The sequence below is a fragment of the Notothenia rossii genome, assembly GCF_949606895.1.
Source record: "Notothenia rossii genome assembly, chromosome: 7".
Taxonomy (NCBI): domain Eukaryota; kingdom Metazoa; phylum Chordata; class Actinopteri; order Perciformes; family Nototheniidae; genus Notothenia; species Notothenia rossii.
The window spans coordinates 72449233-72461358 of record NC_136905.1 but is presented as its reverse complement, the minus strand read 5'-3'; the positions used below and the strand labels follow the sequence as shown (position 1 = coordinate 72461358).

Sequence of the window (12126 nt, the reverse complement as noted above, 5' to 3'; positions counted from 1 at the left end):
GGACAAGCTCGAGCTCAATATCTCGCACTGAATTAAAAAAAAGTGAGTGAGGGACTGCAATATAAGAGGGAAAGAAAGAGAAACTTTAAAATTGTTCAATTGTTATGATGTGTAAAGACTGATATTGTTCTATAATCGTCTGAAACAGTTAAGGCATGATGTGAAACGGTTAACAAAAAAAAGGGAAACTCAAGCTGCTGCTACACTTTATTTTATTTATCTAAAATTAGAGAGAAGCGGAGAGGAGTGAACACATATTTTCAAAAGATATTTTATTTATTTTTAAATGCAGCCAGAGAGGAACATTACACATATCCACAGTATTTTACTGTATATCTGTAGAGTTCAATGTCCAATGACAATAAATAGTTGTTTTTAAATTGTACTTTCTTTATTTGATTGGCAGTCAGTTGATTACATGCAGACGTTGATAAAGCTACAGGCTACTTCAATATATATCACACTAATTCATAAAGCAAGTTAGACATTTTGATGTTCCTGATCTTTGCATGGGGAGATTTTCTCTAACTGGACCTCGTTGAATTTTAGTTGAATACCCCTGCTTGTAGAATAACAGCAGCAAGTTTAAACAGGCAACAAACCAAAATCTGTGCACGAATAAGAAAGCTGTTTGGCTATAATTAGTTATTTTGTGGAAACATTTAAAAAGGGGAAAAACCACAATATAATTTCTGTGATGGATTTACATTTTTTGTGAAGACAGACAACAGATATGACAGTGATATTGCAAAATAGCACGAGTAGCTAAAAATCTGTCAATTGTTATACAATATTTAGATCACTTTGTATTTTGTACAGCATTTTTAGGAAACAATTATTTTTTTACATTATTATCTATATTCAATGTAAACCTGTGAACCTAACTCTAAATTAAAAGTCAAGATTCATTAAAATATTCCTCAGCAAAAAGCATATCTATATTACTTCATAGTTACTGCCACACATTGTCGATCAGTTGAATAAACGTGAATTTTAAAAAAGCATTAATTTGAGTGTGATGTTTTCTTTTTGTGCCATTTTTTCACATTCACAATACTAACCTGATGGGATCTATTTTAAGACAATTCTGCAACAAAACTCTATGGGGTATCTTTAATTCTGAAATATTTAACTGTGAAACATTGTTATACTGTATCATGTAGGAAAATAAAATATCCAATCATATCAGTTCTCTGTAACTGATATGTTTTTGATAGAAAACGTCTTGTTACCTTGACCAGTTTTGGGTCGTGATGAGGGAGCTGGCTGTTAGGCAGTTTGTCTCTCTTTGAAAGACTCCGCAATAAAACAGGTCTCACGATTCATTCTCAAACCTACAAGGACCACCTACAGCAATATAAAGATGCCCTCTCCCATGCCCGCACCACCTACTACTCTCAGTTAATCCACTCTGGCTCCGGAAACCCCAAAACACTCTTCTCCACAATAAACAAACTCCTCAGCCCCCTGGAAACCTCCACTCAGTCATTCACAGTCGACAAATGAAGCTTTTTTTTCAAAGCAAAATAGACAACATTTACAGCAGCTTAACCACCTGCTCCCCCTCAAGCCACCTGCCCCCCCCTTATCCTGCCAACCCCTGTCCCAGTTCTCCCCTGTCTCCTCTACTAACCTTTCTGATCTCCTATCAGGAATGAAAACTGCCACCTGCACCCCATCCCCTCCAGCTTTGTTAAGGCCTGCCTTCCTACTCTCTCTTCACTCATCACTACAGCAATCAACTCCTCCCTGTCTTCTGGCACCGTCCCACCATCCCTCAAAATACAGTAGCTGCTATATCACCCCTATTCGGAAAAAACCCGGACTCAACCCTGACAACCCTAATAACTTCAGACCAATCTCGAACCTACCCTTTCTGTCAAAAGTTCTGGAACGCGCTGTAGCGTCATAACTCAAGTATCATCTCTCTGCCAATAACCTCTATGAAACTTTTCAATCCGGATTCCGCTCAAACCACAGTACCGAAACCGCACTCCTCAAAATCACAAATGACCTCCTCCTCTCCGACGCCAGTAACCTCAACATCGTCATCCTCCTTGACCTCAGCGCTGCCTTCGACACCATCAATCACTCCATCCTCTTCACCCGTCTTGAAACCACCTTCAACATCACCGGCACTGCCCTCTCTTGGTTCACTTCATACCTCTCGGACAGAATCCAGTTCATCTACATCAATAACTGCAAATCCCCCACCGCTCCCCTCCCCCAAGGTGTCCCCCAAGGTTCAGTTCTCGGCCCCTCCTCTTCATCCTCTACCTGCTTCCCCTCTGTCACTTAATCCACCGTCATGGACTTCAATTCCACTGCTTTGTCGACGACATCAAGCTTCTCATCTCCACCAAGTCCATCTCTACTGTCTGCTACCCACTCCATCCTGACAAACTGCATCACTGAAATAAAAATCCTGGCTCCAACTCAATTTCCTGAAACTCAACTGCGATAAATCTGAGATAATAATCATTGGACCAAAAAAGCTCACCACACCTATCCATAACTTCACCCTCAACATAGACGGCTTTCCAGTTTAAACCTCCCCTCACATCCGGAATCTACATCATCCTATTTGACCAAACCCTCTCCTACAACAAATACATCAAACAGATCACCAAGACATCCTTCTTCCACCTCAAAAACATTGCCCGTCTACGTCCATCCCTCTCCCCCACTGCTGCAGAAACCCTCATCCACGCCTTCATCACCTCCCGTCTGGACTATTGCAACAGCCTCCTCTACGGTTCACCTGAAAAAAATCCTTAACAAATTTCAATACATCCAGAACTCCGCCGCCCGCCACCTCACCCACACCCGAATCCGTGACCACATCACCCCCGTCCTCATCAAGCTCCACTGGCTCCCCATCCCCCAGATAATTCAGTACAAAATCCTCCTAATGACATACAAAGCCCTCCATAACCTGGCCCCATCCTACCTAACTGACCTCTTCCACAGACACACTCCCACCGCTCTCTGCTACTGCCAACCCCCTGTCCCTCCCCAACCGGACCAACCTCAAGTCCCGGGGCTGCAGAGCCTTCTCCGTTTCTGCACCCACCCTCTGGAACTCATTACCCTAATCCATCAGAGATTCTTCCTCCCTCACATCACTCAAAACCCACCTGTTCAACACTGCATTCAACCACTGACCATCCCCCCCGCCTATTTTCTGTTTATCTCTTATTGTATTTCTTTGTTTTGTTTTTTGAATTCTCTGTCAAAGCATCTTTGAGTTTCCTGAAAAGCGCTATACAAGTCTCATGTATTATTATTATAAGGCACTACTAAAACAGAATAGACAGTTTGTTGTAGCAACTGAATTTTTAATATTTGTAAGATATAAAAATCTTCATCTTTATCATACAATAACATCTTACCATAAATGTAATCAAAGATGGGATACATTTGCCACCAAACAAGAATTATAATATAACTTTGATCCCTTTTGAGGTAAGACAGCTGGTTCGTAGATTAAGCCACACACGTCTTCCCTTCTACACATGTAGCCCACAGGCTGTTTGGTTTGTTCTTCATGTGTTTATCTTGTAAGACATTCTGCCTCACCTGTAGGTCCAGGCACAGAGCTGAAAGCAGTACCTGTCCTGTGAAGCCACTTACAATGAGACACATTAACCCTTCTTTAGGATGTCTCAAAATGAGCATCAATAAAAATGAAAACAAGTTATATAATGTACAGAAACGTGCATTAAAGACACACGACTGCTGAAGGTCTGTGTGGTATGAGCATCCAGTGATTTGACTTTTTCTAAGAGGGAGGCTGTGTTGGAGTGCTCAAATAAAGGAAAAGTCAGCCTTTCTACCCTTTCACATCCCAAAACAGAAGGAAAGACCTGTATGGCATTAAGTGCACAGACTGATGTGCTCAGCATGTCTATCACTATTTTTAATAACCTCTTTCTATGGAAAAAAAAGAAAAAAACAATCAACAACAAAAGCAGCCAATACAGGAAACAACATTCAATATGCTTTATCCAAGAAACACAGTGAAAACAAAAGACAGGAAAAAAAGCAAATATAGAATTTGAACATGCCACATTGTTCCTCGGGCAAGTTTTCTTTCACAGAAAGCCACCAATTTTACTAGTTTTTGTAGTAATAAAATGAATAGACATCTCAAATGGTTGCCAGCGGGTTGACCGAGCAGAGAAAAGAGCAGAGAAAACAAGAAAGTCACATATCATCATCACGTCACCGGACCATGCACATGACCCTGCAGCATCTCACAGAACACACACTAACACACTAACACACACACGCTCCCACACACACTGCAAGTCATGCAACTGACACACACACGCACACTCTCTGTAAAACAAAGTACAAGCATACATTGACACTAACCAAAACATCAGCATTTGACATTTCTCAGAATCCACATATTCTGGCTGTACCAAAGCCAAAGAGGCATTTATGGCGGAAATGTTTAATATTCATGGTAATAATGCTCTTTCAAAAACATTTAACAGCAGTTGGACAGTACTGTGGTTTTGTGCTGTCGGCACAGGTTGATTTTGGCAGCACACCCGGTAATATAAAGCTCATTAACTTTACAAAAAGAACAGGAAGACAAACAACAAAACAGGCAGACAGGCGTGCAGCAAGCTGGATGACAACCAATCACAGCAATGATGAGGAGAGAAAACTTTCATTGTCACATTCTCTAGTCATGCACAAACACACTCACTCGCACATACACACCCTCATCACTTATACATCTGCCAAAAACCTGCAGCCAGGTTTTTTTTTTTTTAAACCCTCATCGCCCCCATCAGAACAAGGAGGATGACAGCAAGAGTTCCTTGGCTGGTAGAGGCGGGTGGACACTTGAGTCCCCGTGCAAATTGACTGGGTGGCTGGTCCAATGAGCCGATTGGATATTTAGAGTCTCTACAGGGAGGTGGAGGGAAGCTTCTTTACGCGCCTCTGAGCTAGGAAGGAGCTCTCGATGGGCTTCAGCTCTGGAGTTGGCTGAGACTTCTTCAGGGCAGAGTAGGTGGCCGCCATCGCACCCTGTAGAATAACAGCAGCATGGTAATTCAAGTTTAAACAGGCAACAAACCAAAATGTGTGCATGAAAAAAAAGCTGTTTGGCGACAATTAGTCATTTTATGAAAACATTTAAAAAAGGGAAAAACCACAATATAATTTCTATGATGGATTTACATTTTTTGTGAAGACAGATATGACAGTGATATTGCAAAATAGCACTAGTAGCTCAAAATCTGTGTCCATTGTTTTCCAATATTTAGATCACTTTGTATTTTGTACAGCATTTTTAGGAAACAATTTTTTACATTATTTATTATCTACCAATATTCAATGTAAACCTGTGAACCCAACTCTAACCTAAAAGTCAAGATTCATTAAAATATTCCTCAGCAAAAAGCATATCCATATTACTTCATAGTTACTGCCACACATTTTCGATCAGTTGAATAAACGTGACCGAAAACAAAGCATGAATTTGAGTGTGATGTTTTCTTTTTGTGCCATTTTTTCACGTTCACAATACTAACCTGATGGGATCTATTTTAAGAAAATTCTGCATTGGGCTCTTAGTGGTAAAAACAAAACTCTATGGGGTATCTTTAATTCTGAAATATTTAACTGTGAAACGTTGTTATACTGTATCATGTAGGAAAATAAAATATCCAATCAGTTCTCTGTAACTGATATGTTTTTGATAGAAAACGTCTTGTTACCTTGACCAGTTTGGGGTCGTGATGAGGGAGCTGGCTGTTGGGCAGTTTTTCTCTCTGGATAATCCAAGGATGTTTGAGGACCTGCTGAGCTGTCAGTCTCTGATGCGGGTCCACATGAAGCATCTTCGACACAAGATCCTAGAAGCAGCACAGAATACATTTAAAACATGTTGACAGAAGGAGACTGGATTCCTCTGAGGAACTTGAGCAAAGCAGCCATCTGTCAGGTTTGGAGTTTCACCTTGGCAGCTTCAGACACTGTGTCCCAGTTGCCTCCAACTAGACTGAAGTGACCGTTTCCTATTCTGTTCAGGATCTCATTTGGGGTGTCCTCAGGTCCATTGGCAAATGGAGTAAAGCTGTCACAAGAAAAGGATAAAAATGACAAAGTGAGTATTAAGGGTAGTGATATAGAAAAATGAGTTCAAATAAAAGAGCTTTAAGTGTTGGTATTCACCCGGCCAGCATGGTGTACAGTAAGACTCCTAGACTCCAGATGTCACACCCTTCATCATAGCCCTGACGTTTCAACACCTGGAATGACACACATTGCCTTTCAGTTCAACACAGTTCAAGGTCTTTAGTTTTATCCAGTTCTGAGCAAATGTAGGCAAAAGCAATGCAGCATTTGCTGCACCACTTTTGCCTATTCTGACCTAGAGAAAAAAGGAGGAATCAACTTACCTCAGGAGCTACAAAGTTAGCAGTGTAGCACGGGGTCATCAGCAGGCCGTTGTTGGCACGCAGTTGCTTAGCGAAGCCAAAGTCACAGATCCTGATAGAATCTGGATTCCCCGACTCATCAACATAGAGGATATTGCTAGGCTTCAGGTCTCTGTGCACCACCTGGAGGAACAAAATAAGAGTGAATGAATAAGTGAATAGTTCAGTAGTAAAACAGATAACAAGAGCAAGCCAAGTATAGAAAAAACTGAATACAGTGACATTATTTATATTATGAGTATTTTCCGGTTGTCCTCCTTACCCCCTGTGAGTGTAGGTACTCCACAGTCTTGGTGATGGTGTGAAGCACAGAGCTGGCCTCTCTCTCTGAGAAGCACTTCTGTTTGAGGATGCGATCCAGCAGCTCTCCTCCACGCATCAACTCTGTCACCATGAACACCTGCTTACCGTTGTCGTACACCTGAGACAGAGACACACACATTATCATATCACCATCTGTGACATTGGGCATCGTTTTTTGGCTTTCATTGATAGAAATGTCCATAATAACCATTCAGGAAACTAATCATCTGAACCTTCCTTTGGCTCTGTTTTTAGGCTTTAGAAAATCAAGCCTGACACTGAATCACAGGTCACATTAGATTTTACACCAAAATGTTTAATATAAATGCATTTCTTAATACTTACATCCTTCAGTGTTATGATGTTAGGGTGCTGCCCATATCGAAGCAGAATCTCAATCTCCTCAGAGGGGTCTGTACTGGTCTTTTCAATCATCTGTCAATCACAATATATTCTTAATATTATAGTTTTATACAGTATAATATAAAGTACAGCCATGATGGTTATGTAATTGTAACCGTCATCTTGGTTGTATGTCACAGGACTCTTTTTCTAAATACACACCACCCTACCTTAACAGCGTATTCTGTGTTGGTGGCTTTGTGGATACAGCGTTTACAGACAGAGAAGGACCCCATGCCGATGTCTTCCTTCAACACGTAACCGTCGCTGAACAGCAGGTTCTTTCCGTGTAATTGCTGCAGAGGAAGAAGGGCAATGTTAAAAAAAACGTGTTGTGCTGAGAGAGTTTATGAGGCAGAAGTCGTACATCTATATTTTTTCAAAATGTTCGAGCACACAGAGTTAACTGCTGTTCCTTTCACGCATGAAACAGGATCTGTACCTGTTTTTAGATATCTGACATTTCCTTCCCCTCTCTGCTTTACATAGACCTTGTACTTTTGTCTGTTTCCCCTCTTTCTTTAGATAGCTGTAGTTTGTGTATTCAGTGATAAACCCAACACAGGAGAAAGGACATCTCTTGTTTAAACTGGAATCTCGTAGTTCAGAACATAGAATGTTAAAAGGAAACTATTTATTCTGACCTGGACCACTGGGTGAGGCTTGGCTGGCTCCACAGACCCTTCCTCGTCCAACAAAGGCGACGCAATGAAGCTAAAGCCTCTGAAAAGCTGGTGAGCTTCAGCACTGGGGGGCACACCGGGGGAGTCTGGAAGATTATAAGGAATGTCAAGGATGGAAAAGAGAAATATGTGCCTTTTTAAGAGATGCCATGTTTTAATGTTATTTCAAGAGGAGCATACTTCCTAGCTTGTGCATTTCTTTACAAACACTTCTATAATAAAGTGTGATCGCATCTTAATGGAGCTGTAACCACAAGAAGCATCTTGCATTGACAGGAAAAATATTACATTTTCAATTAACTTCTTTCAGGGTGAAAAAAAAAAAAACAGGTTAACATGCAGCTTGGATTTCTGACCTTTAGGGGTACGGGAGGTGAACTCAGAGTCAAAGTAGAAGGTGTCGTCGGGACGCGCCACTGCTGGTCTGAACGGGGGTTTTAATTCTCGCCTGAAGAGTTTCTAAAAAGGAATAAAATACTTTCAATCACACAATATACTTTAGGGGAATTCCGCACACAAAAGTTGTTTTTTCTAAATGAAAACCATCTAAATTGTACTTTTGGTACTTGTGGATTATCTGTCGCCACTGTTTTTTTCAGACTCTCTAAATACGCAATTTTTTAGAGAGGGTTAGAGGTAGTATATTTTTGTGAAAATGGCGACATGATAACACACATCTGCATTTGTGCAAAAGTTGGAAATTCTATTAAAAAGTGGCGACAGATAACCCACAAGTACCGCACTTTTTTCATAATAAATGATATTGTTGACCTTCTCTCACTTACGTTCCAGTCGATGGTGGAGAAGAAACCATGCCGTTTGATCTCCTCTGCACCATCAGCACAAGATCCTGTCAAGAAACACCAATGACACATATATGAGGAAACAGAGCTGGAGTGCTTATTTTGCCATATGTGAAATGACTGTTCAGTAGTTGGTACTAACCCATTCTGTTGGAAGGGTTCCTCTTGAACAAAGCCCTGAGCAGAGACTGAGCCTCTGCACTGAGGAACTGAGGCATTCCCAGGCGCGCCCTGCAGGGACAGACAGACGGCAGGTAGCTCCATTTATTCACCTTATATCAAGAGGTTTTTTTTCTTAAAATCGCAACAAGATATGACAACTGGCTTCTGTGTTGAAATGCTCCTCCACCATGAGGATACTCACTTCAGAATCAGGCTCATAGTTTCTTTGCGGTCCTTTCCTTGAAATGGCAGCGATCCAGTCAACATCTCAAACTGGGAGAGAGAACAATAAACTGTGATCATGTACATGCATACATATGTGAAGTAGAATATGTATTAAAGGAGTATGTGATCAGTGGTGTAGTGGGCGTTGGACGCGGGGGTACGCCGTACCCCCACTTATTTGAAGCATGATTTATTTTTTTAATAGTCTAATACATCTAAAATCATTGCCAGTGTTATCAGTTGCAAGTCTGTGTTTGTTGTAATAATGACGAAAACATAATAGGCAGATTTCACAGTAATTATAATAAAAACGTAGCTCAAGCATTTATGCAACTTGATTTGAAGCGCGTGTGTGTGAGGGGCAGAACCGTGTGTGTAGGTGTCCCGCACTGTGCGGGACTGCACACACAGCATTTTTATTATTTGTCCCGCGTCCCACACATTGAGACTATGTCCCGCATTTGAGTGAGTCGCGCAGAAAGGCCGGATCGGTTCGCTGACAGCCGGCACCGCCTTTTATTATTATATTGTCTAAACGGCATCATGTAAGTTGCGCTGACAGGCGACACAGAGGTCGTCCCCCCCCGCCGTTGACAGTTCACGAGCGCGAGTGTCTCCCGTCCACCCACCACCCCGTCCACCCAGTAAAAAAATCCCCACTACACCACTGTGTATGATATAGAAACACAATTATTATAATTTGAATGAGTGTTTCCTGCTTACCATAAGTACTCCAAATGACCACCAGTCGGCGCTCTGGTCGTGTCCCTGCCTGTTCACAACCTCAGGTGCCATGTACTCCACAGTACCACAGAAGGAATACGCTTTCTTCTCATGATCAATGGCTTCTTTACACAGGCCGAAATCTGGAAAACACACCACAAGATACAGTCAGCACGTCACTGCGCTGTATCAGTGTAGCACCCTACTGTAGAGTGCTTTCTGTTATCATGAATGATTTCCATATAATCTAACATGACCAAAGTGTGTCTTCTGCCACTTGTTTTACAGCACTTTCAACTAGTCGGTTAAAATATAATAAAAAATATTTTACAACGCTTTATCTGGTCTGCACTGCCTCTCTATGATACAGTAACCTTCAGTTCAGTGGTGGCAGGACCCGGAAGTCAATAAATGGCGTTGATTATGGACGATTAGAAATAGATAAAGCAGATAAAGTGTAATAATTAACTTAGGGAACATGTACACGCCCATATGCAGATATCTGGAGTCGGTAAGATAAGGCTGTCACCCCAGTGTGAGTAATGAGGGTCAACAAGGTAGAGGTGTGTCAGGTTGGTAGAGGTGTATCTGTGAGTGTATCGGCAGAAAGGAGCAGGAGACTCACCTGTGAGTTTAATATGTCCCTCCTCATCCAGGAGAATGCTAAAAAAACAATATCAATTGTTAGAATCATGAATGTATCGGAAGAGTGTGAACATTTAAATATTTTACTCATTTAAAAAACACATTGCACATTTTGCTGTAATGAGTATGTAACACAATAATCAGCTTTCAGCTTAAAGGCACCTTATTGACTCTTTGATCACTAGTGTGAGGAAAACAACCAAGTGGCAGTAAACATAAACAGTGGCCATGCAACAATAAAGAGAGGACCGCAGGCTGAAATACAATGCAGGGTTCAAAACTTAAAGCTTTGCAAATGTTTAATGAGTTTGCACTCATAGGTCTAAGGGAAACAAACAAAGCATTTTGGAGAGGAATGATAATTCAAAAATGTTTAGAGTGAAAAACTCCACTGGGTACCTTTTTATAGCAATATAGCAAAAATAACTTCTAATGCAAAAGAAAGGCTCCGATTTATTTCCAAGAACCGAATAAATAACTCTTAGGTTCTCTATTAGAATAAAAGTATCTTCAGGGAGCACTCTAGCAGTGATGACAGCTTTTTCTACGAGAACATAGGCATACGTCTCTGTATATATAAATTGTCAAGGTTTTTTTAGGACAAGATTTTGTTTGGAACATTTTCTAGAATGTTCTTACTGATGGCAGATAATAGTATTGAAATGAAGGCTCAATGACGCTGCAGCTGAAGCCTTAAATGGTAGACAGTAAGTACATTTACTGAAATACTGTACTCCTATGCAATTTAGAGATATATTTTGATGCCAATACTTTATAACTTTTACTTAACAACATTTTCAAAGACCTCTAACTTTAAACAGAATTTCTGCATCGTGGCCTAACAACTTTTAATAAAAATATTTTTGCGTGTGTAGTATGTCAATTTGTTCTCTTACTTTTCAGGTTTGAGGTCCCTGTAAATGATGCCCAGGCTATGGAGGTGGTCCAGTCCTAACGCCAGCTCCGCTAAATAAAACTTCACATCCTCCTCTGTGAACATCACCTGAGAGGCATGAGACACAGAAAAAGAGAGAATTAAACAATGATTTTAAAGCGCAAGATAATGGAGGGGAAAAAAAAGATCCAGCAAACAACCAAAATCCAATGAATCACTCTCACCTCTTTGGAGAGTCTGGTGAAGAGATCTCCTCCTCTGAGAAAGTCCAGGATCAGGTACAACTTGCCTTCAGTCTGGAATGCTACAAATAAAAGATACAACATTTACTGGGAAATCAGCAAGTTAACAAGAGCATTTCTGGGATTTTAAATAATAAGATAGCAAGAAAAGAGTCTCCAGATTCCTTAAAACATTTTGGTAATGAAATCTCCAGGCAGACTCACCATAGTGCAGTTTGACAACAAATGGGTGGTTGACGTCAGCTAGGATGTCTCTCTCCATCTTAGTTCTCACACGGTCTCTCACTGAAGGATAAATGGAGGTGCAGAGTTTAGTGTGAATATAAACTTCATTATTAAAAAGTTGGCCGACAAAGCCCTCAAGCATTTAAGTACTATATTGTCTAGTGTGGTTGAACAAGTTGGTGGTTTCTAGTTGGCTGCCCAATAATGGATCAATTCTTTGCTGATTTCAAATCATAGAGGATGTCGGACCATGCAGAGTTTTAGTTTGAGGCTCTGTCAACTCGGTTCTGATTGATGAGGAAATTGAAACCATTAGTCATATGCTACAACTTGGTAAATGCTCATGCCAGGGGAAAT

At 40.9% G+C, this 12126-nt stretch overlaps 1 protein-coding gene across 3 annotated transcripts in view; it reads right to left on the bottom strand.

Moving 5' to 3' along the window:
- Positions 1-3987: 3987 nt before the first annotated feature.
- rps6ka1 (ribosomal protein S6 kinase a, polypeptide 1) overlaps positions 3988-12126 on the bottom strand; it is a 46488-nt gene continuing 38349 nt past the window's right edge. For all 3 annotated transcript variants that reach the window (XM_079691979.1, XM_079691981.1, XM_079691980.1), the window contains 18 exons: positions 11749-11829; positions 11527-11606; positions 11304-11410; positions 10388-10425; positions 9763-9905; positions 9017-9087; positions 8795-8883; positions 8635-8699; positions 8206-8308; positions 7811-7935; positions 7337-7462; positions 7110-7199; positions 6724-6882; positions 6423-6584; positions 6196-6272; positions 5980-6097; positions 5739-5876; positions 3988-5046 (listed from right to left, as the gene is read on the bottom strand). In XM_079691979.1, coding sequence (XP_079548105.1) covers positions 4924-5046; positions 5739-5876; positions 5980-6097; positions 6196-6272; positions 6423-6584; positions 6724-6882; positions 7110-7199; positions 7337-7462; positions 7811-7935; positions 8206-8308; positions 8635-8699; positions 8795-8883; positions 9017-9087; positions 9763-9905; positions 10388-10425; positions 11304-11410; positions 11527-11606; positions 11749-11829 — 1895 coding nt within the window. In that variant the 3' untranslated portion in view covers positions 3988-4923. The remainder of the gene's footprint in view (positions 5047-5738; positions 5877-5979; positions 6098-6195; positions 6273-6422; positions 6585-6723; positions 6883-7109; positions 7200-7336; positions 7463-7810; positions 7936-8205; positions 8309-8634; positions 8700-8794; positions 8884-9016; positions 9088-9762; positions 9906-10387; positions 10426-11303; positions 11411-11526; positions 11607-11748; positions 11830-12126) is intronic.